This window comes from Peromyscus californicus, unplaced genomic scaffold (assembly GCF_007827085.1).
Source record: "Peromyscus californicus insignis strain IS unplaced genomic scaffold, ASM782708v3 Scaffold_5__1_contigs__length_169319896, whole genome shotgun sequence".
Taxonomy (NCBI): Eukaryota; Metazoa; Chordata; class Mammalia; order Rodentia; family Cricetidae; genus Peromyscus; species Peromyscus californicus.
This window is the reverse complement of record NW_026294573.1, coordinates 105,543,953-105,565,486: the sequence shown is the minus strand read 5'-3', so window position 1 is coordinate 105,565,486 and position 21,534 is coordinate 105,543,953. Positions and strand designations below refer to the sequence as shown.

The 21,534-nt window shown below is 42.8% G+C and overlaps 1 protein-coding gene and 1 non-coding gene across 3 annotated transcripts in view; one reads left to right on the top strand and one right to left on the bottom strand.

Annotated features, from left to right (window-relative positions):
- The window catches only part of Ube2r2 (ubiquitin conjugating enzyme E2 R2), an 85,995-nt gene that overhangs the window by 47,388 nt on the left and 17,073 nt on the right, over nucleotides 1-21,534 (top strand). The window contains exon 2 of one of the 2 annotated variants that reach the window (XM_052718471.1): nucleotides 4,571-4,657. The exons of the other annotated variant lie outside the window; for it this stretch is intronic. Coding sequence (XP_052574431.1) covers nucleotides 4,571-4,657 — 87 coding nt within the window. The remainder of the gene's footprint in view (nucleotides 1-4,570; nucleotides 4,658-21,534) is intronic. 2 annotated transcript variants of the gene reach the window in all.
- Nucleotides 2,720-2,821, bottom strand: LOC128098011 (U6 spliceosomal RNA). Its single transcript, XR_008214062.1, has one exon. It is a non-coding gene; the product is annotated as a U6 spliceosomal RNA (small nuclear RNA).

The following is a 21,534-nucleotide window of genomic DNA, read 5'->3' as shown; positions in this document are numbered from 1 at the left end:
CTCACTAATACAGTTTTTAAAATTTAACATTTAGTGTGCTTGTTATAATTGTTAGCTTGCCTAGTACTTTAACCTAATTTTCTAAAGTCTATGTTCTTTTTCATGTGTGGCCAATGAATTCAGTTTAATGTATGCTGATGATTGTATAGAGATAGCTTTGATTTACTTGGGATTTGTGGAGTGTGCCTGTGCCTGTGCGTGCGTGCGTGCGTGCGTGCGTGCATGCGTGCGTTAGGGAACACTTTTAACATTGAGCCAAGTGGTTGACAGCTTGGCCTTAGGCTTCAGTTCTTGCTTGCACAGGGAGAAATGTGAGCTTTCTGATCCTTGTTGGGCATGCATATCACTCTGTACATACACACGACCCACATACTGGTATAGTATTCTAAATTCATAGGAATTTTTCAGAACTTTTCAAAGACATGGACATCTCAGAGCCTACTTTTGTCTTTCAGGTTTTTTTGTTTTTGTTTTTTGTTGTTGTTGTGTGTATTTTTCTCACTGCGTAGGGTACTTCTGAACTTTAATAATTTTAGGCAGTTGTTTTCAACAAAAGCCATAAGTGGAACTGTTTGCATGATTGCCCTGCTTCAAATCAGATGAAATAGGCATCTCTCTGCAAGTGGAGTTTGTTGTTTTTCTTTTTTCTTTTTTCTTTTGGTTTTTCGAGACAGGGTTTTTCTGTGTAGCTTTGGGCCTGTCCTAGATCTCGCTCTGTAGACCAGGCTGGCCTTGAACTCACAGAGATCTACCTGGCTCTGCCACCCAAGTGCTGGGATTAAAGGCGTGCGCCCCTGCCGCCCGGCCTGCAAGTGGACTGTTTAGAACACAACTAGAAATAATGGCAGTTCCCGGGGTGGAAGATGATGTCGTCATCAGGCTGAGCAGGTTTCAGAAGGCCACTTTTCCCCTCCCAGTTCCGTCACTGTCACCCCACTACCCACATTCCACCCACCTTATTTTTTTAGGTTGATTTGTAAAATATTTGTTTTAGCTTTTTTTTTTTTTTTTTTTTTTTTTTTTTTGGCAATAGCAGATTGGACTAGATTTAGTTAAATCATAAAACTTGTTCTAATGAAGCTCTGCCGTTTTTGTGAATAGCCTCTGAAAAATGATGCACGCTTTTGGTCTTTTAATTTTTTTTTTCTTTTTTTTGGAGATTGTCTTGCTGTATAGCTGGTGTTGGTCTAGAGTTTGTCAGTCCTTCCATCTCAGCCTCCTGAGTGCTGGTATCACAGAGCTGTGTGCTACCATGCTTGGCTTTGACTATTTTTCTAGAAGTGTGAAATAGTTGATCTTTATAAACTTTGGGAACTTTTTTTCATTGCTTTTTTTTTTTTTTTTTTTTTTTTTTTTTGGTTTTTCGAGACAGGGTTTCTCTGTGTAGCTTTGCGCCTTTCCTGGGACTCACTTGGTAGCCCAGGCTGGCCTCGAACTCACAGAGATCCGCCTGGCTCTGCCTCCCGAGTGCTGGGATTAAAGGCGTGCGCCACCACCGCCCGGCATTGCTTTTTATAACAGAACTCATATGGATCCCTTAGTTTGGATTTTAAGAAAAGATCTATGTTTTATTTTATGTGTGTGAATGTTTTGCCTGAATGTACTTAGGTCTGTGCACAACATACATGCAGTGAGGAGGCCAGAAGATGGAGTCAGTCTCCTGGTCTGGAGTTACAGACAGTTGTGAGCCATCATGTGGTGCTGGAAACTGAACCCTGGGTTCTCTGCAAAAGCAAACAGTGCTCTTACCCACTGAGCCGTCTCTCCAGCCCCCTCCCCCCTTTTTTAAAACATTTCTTAGTATTTTAAATATGAGATCTTTCCAAGAACGTATATTGTAAAGTTTTATATCAAAAGAGCAAGGAATAGCCTAACTGTCCCAAGGTAAGAAAGCCCCTTTTGGTTCCACCCTCCTGAATGCTTAAGGGAAGTTCCTTGTCTGTGTATCCTGCATAATGGGCATTAACAGCTTAGATGCAAGATTGTAAAACATCGGTAGCAAACTTCTGTCCTCTGGGGTTCTCCCATTGTGCTGTAAGCCTTTATTTAAACTCCTCCCTCCTTCAATAAACGGCATTCGGCATTAAAAAAAATCAAGAAAGAAAGGAAGAAAGGAAACCCCTTTGTCCTGATGGCGCTCAATCTGAACTAGTCTTGATTGCTTAAGATTTTCATTCAGTTATTTGAGACGTTTGGGGCATCAAAGTGATTTTTTGTGTGCAATGTTGTTTTCAGTTTTGACTAATAGTAGGATTGTAGTAGTCTTCCATGTGTGAATACTTGAAACTCCATTAGTTATTCTTGAAGATTGCAGACAGATGGGCCGTTTGGTCCCTTTCCACCGTGGCTCTTTTAAGATTAGGGCCTGCTCTTTTGGATTAGTATTTGAAAATGTTACGGTTCATGCCTGAATACAGAGGCTAAGAAAACGTGTCATATGTTTTATATTAACTAGTATAGTAATTAAATAAAGCTCACACACAAAAATTAAGTTTTTAAAGAAAAAGAAAAAAACCCTTTTGAAAGAAATGATTTGTGTGTGGTGGTGCATACCCATAATCCTAGTTACTACATGGGTGGGCAGGAGGACTACAAGTTTGAGGCTAGCCTGGGCTACATAGCCTGTCTGAAAAAAGGGCTCATCTGTTTATGTATGTCATCAAATATTATGCTAACACTAATAATCACACTTAGAGAATATTTTATTTTATTTATGTTTTAAAATATGGACTGCTTCATGAATTGGATGTCTTCCTTGGGTAGGGTTCATACTAGTCTTCTCTGTAGCATTCCAATTTTAGTATATGTGCTGCCAAAACAGGTCCTTCTGATATTGTCTACTTCAGCACAGGCTGCCTTTGAGCTTACTGTATAGCTGGAAGTGACTTTGAACTTTTGGTACTCTATCTTTTTCTCCCAAATTGTAGATGTGTCCCATCATGGCTAACTTTTTGTGGTTTTGAGACAATCTTATGATCTTATGTGGCCCAGGCTGGCCCAGCATAAGAATATTTTATAATAAAAAAATGTTCATGATATGATACAGGCAAAAACAGAATATGAAAACAGGGCAAAAAAACAAAAATTCAGTATTTTGAGGAATTAAATTTTCCTTTTTGAATCACTTTTTTTAAAGAAATGCATTTTTTTTTTTTTTTTTTTTTTTTTTTTTTTTTTTTTTTTTTTTTTTTTTTTTGGTTTTTCGAGACAGGGTTTCTCTGTGTAGCTTTGCGCCTTTCCTGGAACTCACTTGGTAGCCCAGGCTGGCCTCGAACTCACAGAGATCTGCCTGGCTCTGCCTCCCGAGTGCTGGGATTAAAGGCGTGCGCCACCACCGCCCGGCTAACAAATGCATTTTATTATGACATTTTCATATACATACTTTGTTAATATTTTTTTCATTTTTGCACGTGTGTACACTACCCTGTTATCAAATTTTCCTTTTCGTCAGTGCTGGGAATTGGACTTAGGGCCTCATACATGCTAGGAAAGTGCTCTACCACTGAGCTAAAAAAACAGCCTGCTATCAAATTTAAAAAAAAAAAAAAAAGTCTTAGGGTAGTCTCGGAGTTGACTCAGTGGTTAAGAGCACTTGTGGCCCCTGCAGAGGACCCAGGTTTGATTCCCAACACCCACGAGGTGGCTCAACAATCCATAACCCCAACCCCAGTTCCAGGGGATCACATACCCTCTTCTAACCTCCAAAGTCACTAGACACACATATGGTGCATATTACATACATGCACACAAAACATTCAGTACAAATAAAATAAAACAAATAAATTTTTTAAAAGTAAGCTTTAAGCTAGGTGGTGGTGGTGCATACCTTTAATCCCAGCACTCGGGAGGCAGAGGCAGGCAGATCTCTGTGAGTTTGAGGCCAGCCTGGTCTACAGAGCAATATCCAGGAAAGGCACAAAGCTACACAGAGAAACCCTGTCTCGGAAAACCGGAAAAACAACAACAACAACAACTAATGTTGAGGAAATGTGTGAGAAGTGGCACTGTAAGACCTGGGAATTGAACTCAAGTCATGAGGCTTGGTGGCAAGTGCCTTTTATTAGGGTTGAGGAGTAGAAAAAGAGCATTTGTATAATGAAAAGAATCACTGAAAGGAAAAGACACCAAAATGTCAATGTTATTGTTGATGAGTGAGGACATAATGTTTGTATGATGTCAGTAAAAAGGAAAAATGTATTGTTATTTACTAGAAAACCATATTGTTGTTTTGTTTGCCACAAAAATAATGCTAGCAGAGGATGAGGGCTAGCTTAGCAGTAAAGTGCACATCTGGATGCAGTGGGCCCCATGCTGCATGGAAACAGCAGCCTCAGTATTTGGCACATCTTACCTTTCATTCCTGCAAGTTGAATTTGGGTGATTTAACAAAGACATAAATATTTGCAGAGATACTAACAGAATATTCTAATAACCCTGATACTGTAAATGACTTCTCAGCAGCCTGCTTTTTAGAAAGGAACTTTGCTTCTTTGGGATATAATAGTGTGAACTATTAGGCAAATGAATAACTTGTCTCATTTATTAGCATTATCTTTTTCTTTCTTTTCAGGCACATATTAAATTTCCTATTGACTACCCATATTCACCACCTACCTTCAGATTCTTGACCAAAATGTGGCACCCCAACATTTATGAGGTAAGAGACATCTGTCATAACTTTCTCTGGATTTTTCAGATTAGTTCTTTAAAAAGAGACTAGGGATTTAATAGTCAAGGCCCTGAGTTTGATTTCCACATCACATAAAAAAAGTAGTTTGGGCTGGAGGGTGTAGCTTAGTGGTAGAGCATTTGCTTAGCATGCACAAGGATCCGGTTCAGCCACAACACCACGCCCCCACTCACCTCTGAAATAGACGCTATATCTCAGTAAATTGTGTTTTGCTGTAACCACAGAGAAATATTCATGATTTTGTACTTACTCTGTAGCCTCTGGTTTAATTACTTAAAATCAAGGGTATTTTTATAATATATAGTAATTACATTCCAGTTAAAGATCAAGGCTTTAAGCCTTTGCAGCTCATTGCTAAGATTATAATGCACACGTGTTAACAATTGCATTTTAAAAATTTAGTAAAGTCCTATGAATTTATTTGTGTACCTATCCTCTAACTTTACAGCAAGGGTCACCTGTTGCTATGGGCAGAGCCTCAGCTTTTTGGGGGGATTTACCCTCCTACATTTGGACTGCCTCCTTTCAGAGTTACTACTGAGCACTTGAGACCCTCTTTTGGGATAAATCCAAGGTGAGGTTCTTCTGTTGGACAAGTCAGTGTGCCTGCAGGGAGCATTTCTAGAGAACTGTTGGTTGAAACCTGAAGAAACATACTTACTTAGCTTTGGGCAAAATGATGACACTGTTGGAGTAATGTATTAGCCTAGTAGAGCAGCCTTTTTATTTTCCCACAGTTGCCTTTCCTTTTTTGTTACGTTTGTCTGAGGCCAGCCCTCATAGTGTATCGTAGTCTGGCTTCCAAGTTGTAGTCCTTGGAGCCTCACAAGTGGGGTTCCAGACAGCCACAGTTTTTGGTTTTTGTTTTTTTCAAAAAGGACAGACATGATGAAAAGGTGATATGTGCTGTCCTTTCCAGAAATAGCCTCCTGCAATATTTTCTGTTAGAATTAACATAATCATAATGTAACGGGACAGCAGTGGGGCCGGCCAGATGGATGGCTCAGTGAGTAAAGCCACCAAGCCCGACAGCTGGAGTTTAATTTCTAGAACCCACAGGCTGGAGGGGAGAAGTGACTCTTCAGAGTTGTCCTCTGACCTCAACACATACCATGGACACTTTCATCCCCCACCTCCAGTAAATACATACATGTTTAAAAACCCCAAAAAACAAAAGATGGAGTTGGCATTGTAGCACATGCCTTTAATCTCAGGCAGAGGACAGCCAGGGCTACACAGAGAAACTTTGATTATAGTTTGCTAAATACTGTTATCACCCAAAAGGATGTACACTTTACTCTAGTATTTGTGAATTTAATTATTTAAAAAATACCATGTCTGTGAAATTAATAAAGATGAAGTTGAGAAAGTGGCACACACCTTTAATCCCAGCACCCAGGAGCCAGAGGCAAACAGATCTCTGTGAGTTCAATACCAGCCTGGTCTAAGGCGTGAGTTCCAAACAGCCAGACAGCCAGGACTTTACACAGAGAAACCCTGCTGAAAAACCAAAAAAAAAAAAAAAAAACTTTTACGGAGTGATAATGCTTTTGCAGAGTTCCTGTCTTTTCTGTGAGGCTCTCACAACCTATTGTAACCCCAGCTCCTGGGATCTGACACATCTCGCCTCTGCAGGCATCTACCCACCCCACATACACACAATTAAAAATAAACCTTTACATAAAAAGCCAATTGAATATGGATTTGCCATCAGCGATTGTATAGTCTGCAGCAGGGTGTGGTGATGCTCACCGTCATCCCAGCAGCTGGAAGGCAGAGGCAGGTAGATCTCTGTGCATTTGAAGCTAGCCTGGTCTACATAGAGAGTTCTAGACCAGATAGGGCTACGTGGTGAGACCTTATCTTTTTATTAAGTAGTTTTCTGGTTACATGTTTTAGTGCACTCAGAAGTGCACAACTGGATCCTGTGCCTTCATAAACACTATTGTTTTCATACCAACGATTACAAACCTTACAGATAGGATGACCCAAGTGAAACATTGCTGTTCATGATCTCCCCCACCAAATTTAACGTATATGGGAGAGCCTGGTGTCATGGCACATACTGTAGTCTAGCCCAGAGAGGCTGAGCCCAGGAACTAAAGGCCAGCCTGGGCTACAACAAACCAGGCATATGCTATATTGATAGTGCTTATAGATAATTTGCAGGAAATATATTTGAATCCTGGAACTGGCAGAATACTTTTGCTTACTTTTCCATTTCCTGTACTTTTTCACGGCTTTCCTTCCCTTGCGTCCGTCCCACCTGCTGACGGGTTCAGTGTTGCCGGTGTTGGAGTTGAACGCTCTCTTGCTTGTAGAGTGCAGCCCGGCACTGTGCCCAGCCTCTGCTGTGTTTGGTGATAAGCCGTGGTTAGGTAGTGGACTTGGCGGCAGCAGCAGCTTGGGGAGTGAAGCAGGTGGAAGCGCATGTCTGTCGATTGTTTCTTTTCATTTCATTGCTTTAATTACACTGAGTTACTTTCTTACTACCTAGTAGACTGAATTATCTCTTTTGTAGAGCTTCTTTCTCTGAATGTTAACTTTAATAATTTATCCTAATTAGGAATCAACTGGCAAAGCTAAGGATAATACATTAGGATTTATATTGCACAGATTTTATATATATTGCATGCAGTCTTATAATCTTTCAAACTAGAGAAATAGTTTAATATCTCATTGTTATTAAACTCATGTAAAATTTAAATCCAAAATTTTAAAATTCTAAGGTTTAGCTTAATATATGCTTTGCTTTAATTGTCCCAGTGTTTCAGGCATATTAAAAACCATTTAGATCAACTTTTTAAATGAATTTTTTGAAGCAACTTTAGACTTTTTTAAAAACTTGCATGGGGCTGGAGAGACGGCCCAGTGGTTAAAGAGCACTGGATGCTCTTGCAGAAGGTCCAGGTTTAGTTCTCAGCACCACATGGTGGCCACAGCCATCCATAGCTCCAATTGCAGAGAGTTCAGTGCCCTCTTCTGACACCTGGGGACACTAGGCACATACGTGGTGCACAGACATACATGCAGTTAAACACTCTTAGAATAAGAAAACTTCACGGCTAAAGAAAGGTTACAAAAACAGTTCCTACTTCGGTCATTTTGAGGCAGGGTCTCACTCCTGCCCTGGGTAGCCAGACTCTTGATTCTCCTGCTCTACCCTTCCCAGTGGTGGGTTTAAAGGTGTGGACCACCACTCCTTGTTCCCATATGTTCTTTCCGTTCGGGTGTTTTGGTTTGGGGAGAGTGGGGTTGAGATAGGTCTCAGTAGCCCAGGTTATGATCCTGTAGCTTCTGCCTGTTTCTGTTTTCCAGATCTTGGGAATTTATAGATGAGAGCCACTGCACTCAGCTTTGGCTCTGTGTCTTTATTTTATTTTTATGTTTTATTTTGTTTATGGATTTCTTCCTGAAAGGATGTCTGTGCACCACATACATGCAGTGCCTGTGGAGGCCAGAAGAACGGGGTTAGATCCCTTGGAACTGGAGGTACATATGGTTGTGAGCTCCTGTGTGTACTGATAATTGAACCTGGGTCCTCTGAAAGAGCAACCAGTGCTTAATCAATGAGCCGTCTCTGCAGTCCCTGGTTCTTTGTTTGTTGAGACTGGCTGTTAAAAGAACTCACTATAGAACCTTAATGCTGTTTTCAAACTTCTTCTTATCATGCTTCCGCCTGTACATTCCCGCATGCATGCATGCATACATACATACATACATACATACGTGTATACATGCATACATATAACATATGGAAACAGGCTCTTATTATGTACTAGGTAGCTTCCATTTCAGGGCAGTCCTGCTTCCGCATCCCCAATGATTGGATTATATTCCTGTGTCTTATTCCTGCCCCATTTGAAATCACAGGAAACACTGTGCTTCAAACACTGTGCTTCAACTTTGTAACCTTAGTTCAGGGAAAAATGCTGAGTGCTGTGTTAAGATTTTGTTATCAGTGTTAACCGTGTTTCTCTCTCTCTCTCTCTCTCTCTCTGGTTTTCAAGACAGGGTTTCTCTGTGTGTCGGTCTTTCTGCCTCTGCCTTCCTAGTGCTGGATTAGGTGTGGGCCACCACCACCCACTGTTCATTTTTCTTAAAAACTTCTGGAGCGCAAACCTAGGGCTATGGGCAGACTAGACCAGTGTTCTCCCTCTCCAGCTCTGGTCAGCACTCTTTACTTTTTAACTGTGTATCCCATGGGCCTTCATGTTGCCAATCAGTTGCTTTTTTTTTTTTTGGTGTTTGGAGACAGGGTTTCTCTGTGTAGCTTTGGAGCCTGTCCTGGAACTCACTCTGTAGCCCAGGCTGGCCTCGAACTCACAGATCTACCTGCCTCTGCCTCCCGAGTGCTGGGATTAAAGGCCTGCGCCACCAGCGCCCGGCTCAGTTGCTTTTCTTACTGTTGTGAAGAAAATACCTCACAGAACAGCTTCCTATGGAAGAGAAGGTTTATTTTGATTCCCTTTGAGGGAGAGTTACAGCCTCGGGGGCTTAAAACAGTTGATCACAAGCCCAGAGAGAAAGGTTTTAGGGCTCTCTGCTTTTTTTTTTTTCCAAGACAGGGTTTCTCTGTGTCAGCCAGGCTGGCCTTGAACTCACATAGGTCATCCCCCTGCCTCTGCCTCCTGAGTGCTGGGGTTAAAGGTGTGCGCCACCAGGCCTGGCCACTCTCTGCTTTTCTTTGTTTGTTTGTTTGTTTTTGTTTTTTTCTAGAATGATACTGCCTATGTTAAAGTAGATCTTCTCAAATTAGATAATCCCTCACAGACATGACCAGAAAATTTATTCCTATTGAGATTCTAATCAGATTCCATCAAATTGACAATTAAGATTAATCATCACACCAATCATAGATTTATAATTTCCATAACTTCTTTGAAACAGTTTTATTAAAGATAGTTTTCACATAGACTTAGGCATGAAAGAGAAGAGAGACACTTAGAAAAGACAACCAGGAGCATGGGTGTGAGCTTCTCAAAGGAGATGCTCATTCTGTTTTACTCAGCAACCTTTAAGAAGGACCATGAAGGCTGGACAGGTGGCTCAGCAGGAAAAAACACTGACTGGTCTTGAAGAGGACTCAGGTTCAATTCCCAGCACCCACTTGGTGCCTCAAAACCATCTGTAACTCATGTTTCAGGGGATCTAACACCCGCTTACTGTGTCTCCACAGGTACCAGCTACACACATGACTCAGACATAAAATACTCACGCACAGAAAATGAATATGCCTTACAAAAAGAAGAATTGTAGAAATAGTTTTTTTTTAAAGGGGGGCATAAATACAGTACTCTAAAAGCATTTTTCAAATACACAAATTCTGTTTAAAAAATTTAATTCATTTTAGCTTGGTGTGGAAGCTTACCCCTTTAATCCCAGCACTCTGGAGACAGAGGCAGATGGATCTGTGAGTTTGAGGACAGCCTGGTCTACAAAGAGTTCCAGGACAGCCAGGGATACACAGAGAAATCCTGTCTTGGGATGGATATATATAATTTTAAATAAAAAAACAAAATACATGTGTGTGTTTTACCTTCATGTGTGTCTATGTACCATATTTCTGCCTGGTGCTCAGATGCCAGAAGAGGGCAGCAGATCCCCTGAAACTGGAGTTACAGAATTGTGAGCCACTTTGTAGGCGTTGCAAAATGAACCCAGGTTCTCTGCCAAAAAGAAAAAAAAGTATTTTCTTTCCCTCCCTTCCTCCCTCCCCCCCCCCCCTCTCTCTCTCTCTCTCTCTCTCTCTCTCTCTCTCTCTCTCTCTCTCTCTTTCTCTCTCTCTTTTGAGACATTGTTTCTCTGTGTAGCCCTGGCTGTCCTGGAACTTGCTCTGTAGACCAGGCTGGCCTTGAATTCACGGAGATCTGCGTCCTGAATTCTGGGATCAAGGCCACTACCTCCCAGCTACAGCAAGTGTTCTTGACTGCCAAGCCATCTCTGTAGATCCATACATATATGCTTAATCAGAATCTTTTATTTTTTTTAAGACAGGGTCTTGGCTAGCCTAGGACTTATATGTAGACTAGGCTGGCCTTGAACTCATAGAGACCCACCTGCCTCTGCCTCCCGAGTGCTGGGCTTCAAGGTGTGTACCACCATGTTCTACCCAGAAATCTATTTTGGGAGCAACGTTTAGTTACTGTTTTTATGATTAAAACAAATTATTAATTTCCTCCACTCTATAGCTCCTGCTGACCTGGAACTTGCTATTTAGACAGGCTATCCTCCAACTCACAGACTCACTTGTCTCTCTGGGACTAAAGGTATGCAGCACCATGCCCAGCCAAAACAGGTTGTCTTTAATTGGCTTGTATAATATTCCTCATACCTGATACTCTGGAGAAAATTTCTGTATATTCTCCTATTTAACTCCCAAAGTCTGTATGTGGGTTTCATCTTAGGTTTTGTTTGTTTGTTTTTTCTGAGACAGGGTTTTTCTGTGTAGCTTTGGTGCCTGTCCTGGATCTCGCTTTGTAGCCCAGGCTGGCCTCGAACTCACAGAGATCCGCCTGCCTCTGCCTCCCGAGTGCTGGGATTAAAGGTGTGCACCCTCTCCCCAGAGAATTTCTTTTCTTCTTCTTTTTTTTAAGTATTATTTTAGTGTTTTGAGGCAGGATCTCCTTTGTATCCCAGGCTGGCCTCCAGCCTCGGCCTCCTCAGTGCGGGGATTACACACAGGTCTGCCTGTGCTCACAGTGCTGAGTGCTGGACCTGGGCTGTGCCTGTTTTCCTTTCTTCTCCACATCTCTTTCTTTCTCTTCTCTATCTTTTAAAAATATTTATTTATTTTATTTTATGTGCATTGGTGTTTTGCCTGTATAAATGTCTGTGTGAGGGTGCTGGGTATCCTGGAACTGGAGTTACAGGCAGCTGTGAGCTGCCATGTGGGTGCTGGGAATTGAACCTGGGTCCTCTGGAAGAACAGTCAGTGCTCTAAACCACTGAACCATCTCCCCGGCCCTCTCTCTTTTCTTTTACTGCTTGCAGTTAAACCCCTAACCTTGCACATACTAACCACATGCTCTACCAAAGCTTAGACCACTGTCTCCCATCTGTACTTTTTCTCTTTGTGTGTGTGTGTGTGTGTGTGTGTGTGTGTGTGTGTGTGTGTGTGTGTGGCGGGGCCGTGTGTCGTGTTCTCATATATATAGAACAAGAAAGACTGAATTTCTTACCACTATCTCCCAAGTGCTCAGATTACAGATCTGCTATTTCTGTACTTAAATTTGTGTGTGTGTGTGTGTGTGTGTGTGTGTGTGTTTGTACCTTCAGTTTTTCTCAAATGTGCATTAGCCGCTTTTAGAACATGTTAATTTGGGGGCTGTTGGTTTTGTGCTGAGATTAGAGGTGTATGTGCAGTCAGGAAAATGCTAATCAAAATGACATTGCAATTCTGGTTCACTTTAGTCAAAGCAGTTAATCAAGAAAACAAAATACAAGGACTGGATGTTGACATGGTGAGTGGTTAAGAACACGGCTGTTCTTCCAGAGAACCCAGGTTTGATTCTCAGCACAAGTACAAGGTGGCTCACAACCACATTGTACAACCACAACTTACATCTGTAACACCGTCTCTCGGGGTCCAAAGCCCATTTCCCAGCTCTGTGGATATCAAGCTCACACATGGCACAGACATAGTGCAGCAAAACACCCATACACGTGAGTTTTTGAAAAGAAAGAAGGGGGTGTGGAGGCAGTGAATACTACACAAGTTGTGTGAGAGAGAACAAGGAACAGTATAGTGATTAGGCCTGTGAGTTAGTACAGAGACTATAAAGTCAACATGGAGGTTCCTCAAAAATCCGAACTGCCATGTAATCAGGTTGTATTGTTCCTTGCTATATACTTAGGGGAATCAAAGTTAGATACAGTGGAGATTCCTGCGTGCCTTGACACTATTGACAACAATCAGGTTACATAATCAGTGTAGGGCGCAATAATTGTCAACACACAATTACATATACTAAATAGAACATTCCTGTTACTATAACACTTAGGAGATGGAGTCGGGAGGATTTCTACAAGTTGGAGGGTATCCTGGGCTAAGTAGCAAGTACCCAGGCCAGATAAGGCTTCCTGTCTCAAAAGTAAAATAAAATGCAAGCTTTTAACCCCAGCATATGAGAAGCAAAGGCAGGCAGGTCAGTGCCAGCCAGGGCCTAGCCAGGGCCGCAGAGTAGTCCCCCCCCCCCAAAAAAAAAAAAGGCCAGACGTGGTGATGCACACATTTAATCTCACTGCACCCTCTGGAGGCAGAGGCAGGCATATCGCTGAGTAGAGGTCACCTGATGTCCTATCAGCCAGCACTGTGTAGTAAGACCGTATTTCAAACAACAAAAACATACAGGGGGAAAATAAAATGTAGTATATACTCACAATGGAATATTATCCAGCCAAAAAGAATAGTCCTGTCATTTGTAGGAAAATGGTCATAAATGGCAATTAGGTCAAACAAAATAAGCCAGATTTAGAAAGACAAATATTATGTTTTATCTCTCTAGTGAATCCAGATCTTAAAAATAGAAACAGTAAACAAATGAGACACACAGACATAAAAGTAGAATGGGGACTATTGGAAATAGGGAGGGTATCAGCAGGAGGAAAAAAAGAAGAGAGGGTGGAGGGGTAGATATGCTCTAAATATGCTGTCGATGTATGTGAGAATGTTAGGCCCAAACCCAGTATTTTGCACATTTATACATGCTAGTAAAAGCATCTGTTTTGTGTGTCCCTTTGTGTGTGCACACATGGAAGCCAGGAGAGAACCCAGATGTTCGTCAGATGCTGTCCACCTTCCTTTTTGATACATGTTCTCTCAGTAGGACCAAAGGAACACTAACTAGTCTAGTATGACTGGCCAGCTAGCCCTGGGAATACACCTTTATCTGTACCCAGCACTGAGATTATAAGTGCCCCACAACACTCAGTTGTTTTTTTTTTTTCCATTTCTCTTTATTAAGAAATAACACTCAGGTTTTTATGTGTATAGGTATTTTTATGTGTGCGGCTTGAGGGATGACTCAGCTGTTAAGAACACTGGCTTCTCTTGCAGATGACCAGGGTTTGATTCGCAGCAACCACATGGCAGCTCAGAGCTGTCTATAGCTTCAGTCCCAAGTTGTCTGATGCTTTCTTCTGGCCTCCTCAGGCACCAGCATACATGTGGTGCCCATATATACCTGTAGACAAAATACCCATACATTCAGCTTTTTATCGTTATTTTTTTTTTTTAGCTTTCTATGTCATTTTTATTTTTTTATTCTTCTCTCTTACATGATACTCAGCTTTTTGTGTGCACACTGGGCATTGAATTTAGGTTCTTCATGCTTGTGTATCGAGTACTTTACCAGCTGAGCTCCCAAGAAAGACAACTTTAGGGGGGCAGATAGTATTTGGCAGTCTGACCCACAAACAATCCTATATCAAAATCTCTCTCTCTGTTTTTTGCAAACATCAGCAAGATGACTATAAAATTTATAAAGAAATAATAAAGAGACCTAGAAGGCCAAAACAACATTGAAAAGGAATTAAAACATAGTATGAAACTGTTCTTACCAAGAGAGTTTAGTACTGTTATGATGAAGAATTGAGAACCTTAAAATAGTGGAGAGCATCTGTAGCTATGAGAATTTTTGTTTTTGAGATAAGATCTTGGCATGTAGTCCAGAGTAGCCTCCAGCATCGTCCTTCCTCAGCTCCCAAGTATTGGGATTGTAGGCAGGACTGTGATGCCCAGTGACAATCAATAGATTTGACAGAAATGACACCAAACTCATTGAGTGTCGTCCTTGCTAAGATTTCGGTTGTGATAAAGCACTACAACTTCTGGAGGAAAAGGTTTATTTGGTCTGCATATTCTGGGGCACTGCCCATCGAGGGAGACCAAGGCAGGAACTGATGCAGAGGCCATGGCGAAAGTCTGCCCTCTGGCTTACTCTTCTCATAGTTTGCTCAGCCTGCCTTCTTACACAACTCAGGACCACTGCACAGGGGTGGCCCCAACCCGTCATCCACATCAGTCAGTGCCCCAAATACTTGTCCACAGATCAATTTGATAGAGGCATTTTCTCAGTTAAGGTTCCCTCTTCCCAGATGATCCTCCTAGCCTGTGTCAAGTTGACATAAAAATTAGCACAAGTGGGAAGTAGCAGTCTCATTAATAGTTGGATTTTCACAAACAAAAAAATGATACTGAATCCCTTCTTCATAAAAAATTCTTCAGAAACTGCTCAGACATATACTCAAGAGGCAGAGGCAGGAAGATTCCTGTGTTTGAGGCCAGCATGGTCTGTAAAGTTCTTTAAAGAATTTTTAAAAAACACAGTTAATAAAAGAATTAACCTAATTGAAAAGTAGCCAAAGTAAGCCACAAGTGTGTACTTAGGAGGCCGAGGCAGGAGGATTACCAAAGCCCAGGAGTTTGAGGCCAGACTGGGCAGCCTTGGATTGGAGATATAGAGAGAACCAGACAATGAATAAGCTGAAATACACATCAGACCCACAGTGAGAATTCACTAACTCACAAAATGGTGCGTGTGTTGTTAGGAAAAAGGCCCATGGAAATTAAATTAAGTTAAAACGATGCCACAGACCTCAGCATCTAACCCCACTTTCTAGTCTAAGGGGAAAGAAGCAGGTACTTACTGTAGGACAAGCAGCACACAAGTGTAGAGAGCAGCACTGTTCACATGCAACCCTAGTGCCCACCCACAGAGACGACAGTACAAGCTCCCCACGTCCATGGAGTAGTGGAGTAGTTCACAAGCACCTGCTACCAGGAAGAGCAACTAAGTGCAAGAAGTCAGGAAAAGGTTGCATGTGTGATTCCGTTTATGTTAAAGGTTCATAATATATAAGGCACTAAATCAGAAAGCAAGTTGGTAGCGACTAAAGACTGGGGAGATAAAGTAATGGAGGAAAACCACTAAGCAGAGTGCTTTTTAGCTGATATGATAGAAACTTGACAGCTACTTGAAGTGCTAATCTCACAGTGCTTTGAATGTACTAAAACCACTGAATTGTGGTGTGTGTGTGTGTGTGTGTGTGTGTGTGTGTGTGTGTGTGTGTGTGTGTGGTGTTGGGATCAAACCTAGAGCCTGAGGCATGCTAACACTGAATTATACTTCCAGCCAGCATCATATCCCCCGCCCCCTCTTTTGCTAACTCTTTGTTTGTTTGAGTTTATCTGAAACAGTTTTACTCCTGTAGCCTTGGCAGACAGATCTGTATCTCACTATGAAAACCAGGCTAGCCAAGAACCTAGACATACCCACCTGCTTCTGTCTCCCAAGTGTTGGGATTATAGGTGTGTGCCACAGTGCCCCACCCAGTTCAACCCAATTCTTCATATTAAAAGTTTGATTTAGTCAGCCGTGGTGACAGGTCTTTCCAGGCAAGAGATGGGTGGCTCCCAATTTCAGGGTCAGCTTAGTACACATAGAGTGCCAGGTTAGACAAGGTGCTGAGACCCAGTCTCGAAAAACAACAAAAAAGTTTAATTTAGTAAGTGGAATAATCTAAAGTTTTTTTAAGGCATTAGTTCTTACCTCTAGAAAAGTAAATCTGGAGCTGGGTGGTGGTGGTGGCGGCGGCGGCGGCGGCGGCGGCGGCGGCGGCGGCGGCGGCGGCGGCACACACCTTTAATCCCAGCACTGGGGAGGCAGAGGCAGGTGGATCTCTGTGAGGCCAGCCTGATCTACAGACCAAGTTCCAGGATAGCCAGGGCTACACAGAGAAACCCTGTCTCAAAACACACACACACACACACACACACACACACACACACACACACACACACACACAAACAAACCAACAAAGAGTAGATCTGTGAGCTTGAGGACCAAGAGCCCCTGTCTCAAAAAAAAAAATGTTCATTAACTATCATACTGGGTTTCATTGTGACATTTTCATATGTGGATATAATTTTGATTATATTCCCTTCCATTATTCTCTTGCCCCACTTCCATTCTCACTGACCCTTTTTCTCTCCCCAACTGCTCCTCTTTCTACTTTGTTACTCTTTTTTCATGAATGAGTTGCATATGGTTGCTTACATGAGCCTGGGCACCTACCTTCCTAGTGGCTTTCCCATTGAAGAGATTGTCTTTCCTTCCCCAGCAACCAGCAACCATTAGCTGTCGTCAAGGAAGGGTAGGACCTCATGACTCCTCTTTCATGATAGGATGTTAGCAGGCCTTCTTGTTCAGGGATTATGAAGGTCTTCATAGCTGCTGTGAGTTGAAGAGAGCACCTGCCACGTCGTGTCCAGAATCAGCCTTCCGGTCTCCATGATCTCTTAGAGCCTTTCTTGCCCTTCTGTGGTGTCCTGTTGTGACTGAGCCGCCACTTCTCACTGCCTCTCTGCACTTCGACCCCTTACGAGCCTTTGCAGTGAATTGCTGTCTGCCACAGGAAGGAGCTTTCCCGACCAGAGCTGACAGACAGCAGCTCCAGTCTTCGGACGTAACCGTCGTTAGCTGGGAGACAGCTTGGCAGGCATCATGTCCACTTCACAGAGCAACACAGTAGCTTCCTTAGGAGAACTTAGAACTGCCTCAGCTACAGGCCTTTGGCCAGCAGTATGTCTGTCTGTCTGTCTGTCTTTCTATTTCTGGGACTGGAGAGATGCTCAGTGATTAAGAGCATGTACTGTTTGTTCTTCCAGAGGACCTGAATTCAATTCCCAGCACCCAACCTGGTAGCTCACAGCCAACTGTAACTGCAGTCCTAGGGGATGGTAGGTCCTCTTAGAGTTTCTGTGGGCGCTGCACACCTGTGGTGCACAGATAGAGATGAAGGCAAAACACATAAAAAGAAAAATGAAATCTTTAAATAAATAAAGTGTGCATGTGTGCGTGCGTGCGTGTGCGTGTGTGTGTGTGCGCGCGCGTGCGTGTGTGTGTGTGTGTGTGTGTGTGTGTGTGTGTGTGTGTGTGTGTGTGCAGAAGACAAGAAGAGGATGTCAGATCCCCTGAAGCTGGAGCTACAAGTGGGTGTGACCTGCCTGATGTGGGTCCTGGGAACTGGACTTGGGTCCTATGAAAAAGCCATATCTCATATCTATTATTATTTTTTAAATATTTGATTGCTGGGTGTGGTGGTTCGTGGCTTTAATTCCTACTTGGTAGGCAGAGGCAGGCAGGTATATGTGAGTCTGAGGATGGCCTGTTCTACGTAGCAAGCTCCAGTCCACCCAGGGCTGCATAGTGATACCCTGCCCCCCCCAAAAAAAATGAGTTGTATTATGTATTTTTAAAAGTGTGTGTGTGAGATTATAACATAGTCCTAACATTTCCTCCTTGTCTTCCCTCCCTCCACACCCTCCCATAAGCCTTCCTTGTTCTCTTTCAATCCCATGGCCTCTTTCTTTCATTAATTGTTGATATATACATAAATACAACCTGCTCAGTCTGTTTAATGTCACTTATACTTATGTTTTCTGGGCTGACCATTTGTTATGGGATAACCAGTTGGTATGCTCTTCCCTGTGCAGTTTGAGCATTCCTTAGTTCTTTGTGTAGAGTTGAGGCCTTTGTGGACTTTAGTCTGTGTCTCAGTTGCCTCTTGCATAGCAGAAATTCTGAAATTTGCTCTGTTAGTGATTTCCCAATGTCTTGCATATTCTGATTTTTTTTTTTTAGTTGATATCCGAATGTACCAATTCCTCAGTGTCTTTAATCCCTGATATTAATTAAGCTGTCTGCCTAGGCCACTTCATTTGTGATGTTTAGTGAATGATTTTTCTTAATTTTTTAATTTTATTTTATGTGCATTGGTGTTTTGCCTGAATGTATAATCTGTGTGAGGGTCACATCTTGAGTTACAGCCAGTTGTGAACTGCCATGTGGGTGCTGGGAATTGAACCCGGGTCCTCTGGAAGAGCAGTCAATGCTCTTAACCCCTGAGCCATCTCTCCAGCTCATAGTGAATGATTTTTAAACATTTTTCTTTTTCACAGTTTCCTCCCACTTCCTACTCTGTAGTCTCTGCTAAATTTCTTGCCCAAGTTCTGGATTTCTTGGCCAGTTTTTTTTTTTTTTAATAGTTCTTTGAGAGTTTTGGATTTTGTATGTGCTTGATCATCTTTATCGCCCCTTTCCCCATCCACTGAAGTTCCTTTTCTTTTCTCTGCTCTTACTCTTTCTGCCTCCCTCAGCTCTCCTCTCTCTTAGAAACTCTTCATACTAATTTGTATTGCCCAAAGTGTTCTTGGATGTGTGGTCTCCCACTGGAGAATGCTCACCTTCCCAGGTCCTGCGGTCTTAGAGGATCTGACCCTTCCCCCCCAGCAGCTAACAGTAGCTTGTTTCACAGCTGGAGTGGGATTGTGTGCCCAGCTTTCCTCTCCATGTTGTTATTTGATTGGGCTTGGGCTTGTCCAGGTGTTGTGCGTGCTCTCACAGTGCTGAAGTTCCTATGTGCAGCTGCTCTGCTGTGTCCAGAGGAGCTTGCCTTGTGGTTCTTTCACCTCTGGCTCTGACACTATTTCTGGGCTCTCTCTACAGTCATTCCCAAGGGTGGCAGTGGTGAGGTATATATGTCTCCTTTAGGGATGAGCATTTTGTAGTCTCTTATTTTCTGCACCTTGGTGGCCAGCTGTGGGTCCTCTATGTCAGTCGCCGTCTACTGCAGATGAGAGTTGAGAGATGGAAAGGAGCACAGAAGGCAAGCAGGCAGGACGTGAGGGTGTTAAGCAGTTCACAGGGCTTATCTAAGTTTCGAATATGAGTAGTCATTAGGGCCATTGATCTTTTTTAAAACTAGAACTTTGAATTCTTTTCTATGTCAATCAATTTGGTATCTTTGTATGTCCTTGTTGAAGAGTTAGAAGTTCCCCTGAGCCATCTCCCTGGCCCAAGAATAGTTTTAGTATAGGGAAAGGGAATGCCAACACATTGATATTTAACTCTGTCAGAATTAGCCACCTGGACTCAGTTTAGATGTTGGCAACATCCAGAGCAGCATCATCACATAAGAGCCACCCAAACATAACGCCTTCTTCTCTCTGTCAGGCCTCACCAGGGTATTGACTATGGCCACATCAATGTCATAGAGTTTCTTGACAGCCTGTTTGATCTCATGCTTGTTGACCTTGACATCCGTAATGAGCACAAGTGTGTTCTTGTCTTCTATCTTCTTCATGGCAGGGTCAGGGGGAATTGGATAATGGTGTAGTGGTCAGGTTTGTTTCTCCTGGGCATGCTCTTTCAAGGGTATTTGGGCTGCCTTCAGAGCTGCAGGATCTTGGGCTCCCAGAAGGTGAGTGACATGTGGATCTTCTCTTTGTGGCTGAGGACACCTTTCAGCACTGCCTTCTTGGCTTTCAAGGCCTTCGCTTTGGCTGCAGCTTGGGGTGGGGCAGGAGCTTTCTTCAATTTTGGTGCCATGTTGGCAAAAAGGTTGACTTTGCTGTTTACTCCATCGTGCTGTGGTAATTATTAGAGCAGTAATAGGAAACAAGTCCCCGGGAGTATTTTATTTTATCACGTGTTTATTTTTTACTTATTTATGTATTTATTATGAGTGGGTGCACATAGTATGTGAGTTCATGTGTGATTGAACCGAGGCCAGAGGTCAGTCTTAGGAGTCATTCCTCAGGAGCCATCTACCCTGTTTCTTTGAATACAAGCTCTCCCTGGAACCTGGAGCCCATAGGCTCTGCTGGCTGCCAAGGAAGCCCAAGGAAGCATCTCTGCCGAGATGATGAGCGCACTCCACCACGCCCAGCTCTTTCCATGGACCCAGGGTCCAAGTTGGGAGCTTATGCTCGTGTAGCGAGCCCTGCCAGCTAGGCTAGCCCCAGCTCTTTCCATGGACCCAGGGGTCCAAGTTGGGAGCTTTTGCTTGTGTAGCGAGCCCTGCCAGCTAGGCTAGCCCAGCTCCTGGTCTGATGTTTATGACGTTGATTGACTTCTCCAGATAGACACATGTCTAAACTTCCTTCAGGTTTATGAAATTTTACTCATTATTGGGGACCTATGTAAAAGCTCCTACGACCACAAAGCCTCTTGTGTGTTTTTTCTTCTGTTCTCCCCACATACAGTTTTCTTTCTTTTACTGTGGTCTGTCTTTCACCTTTCTTTGATGTCCAATTATAATCTAGTTTTTAGAATACACTATCTTAATCTTATTTTCCTAAAATTTTATTCTCTTAAAAAATATATATATATATATATTTTTTTTTCTGGGCATGGTGGCTCACGCCTTTAATCCCAGCACTCAGGAGGCAGAGGCAGGTGGATCTCTGAGTCTGAGGCCTGCCTCAGTAAGTGATTGCTGTGCTGGCATGAAGACCTCCGTTCATATCCCCATCACCCCTGTGAAAAGCCAAGAATGACAGTGCAGTGCACATCTGTAATTCCAATGCTGTATAGACAGGGACAGGAGGACCCCTGGTGCTTTCCAGCCAAGCACACTGTAGTGCTCAAAACTAAGGTAGAGAGCCACTGAGGAAGCCCCATATTGATGACCACTGGCTTCGGCAAATGCTCACAGATGTATTCTCACACACACACACACACACACACACACACACACACACACACACACACACACAAAGAAGGGGTTTGGTTTGTTCTTTAAGACAGGGTTTCTCTGTGTAGCCCTGGCTATCAAGGAACTCATTCTGTAGACCAGATTGGCCTCAAACTCAGAGCTCAGCCTCCTTTGAGGATTAAAGGCATATGCCACCACTGCCCAGCACACAGAAGTTGGTTTTTGTTTTTTTTTTTCTCTTTGAGACAGGGTTTCTCTGTGTAGTTTTGGTGCCTGTCCTGGATCTCAGCTCTGTAGACCAGGCTGGCCTCGAACTCACAGAGATCCACCTGGCTCTGCCTCCC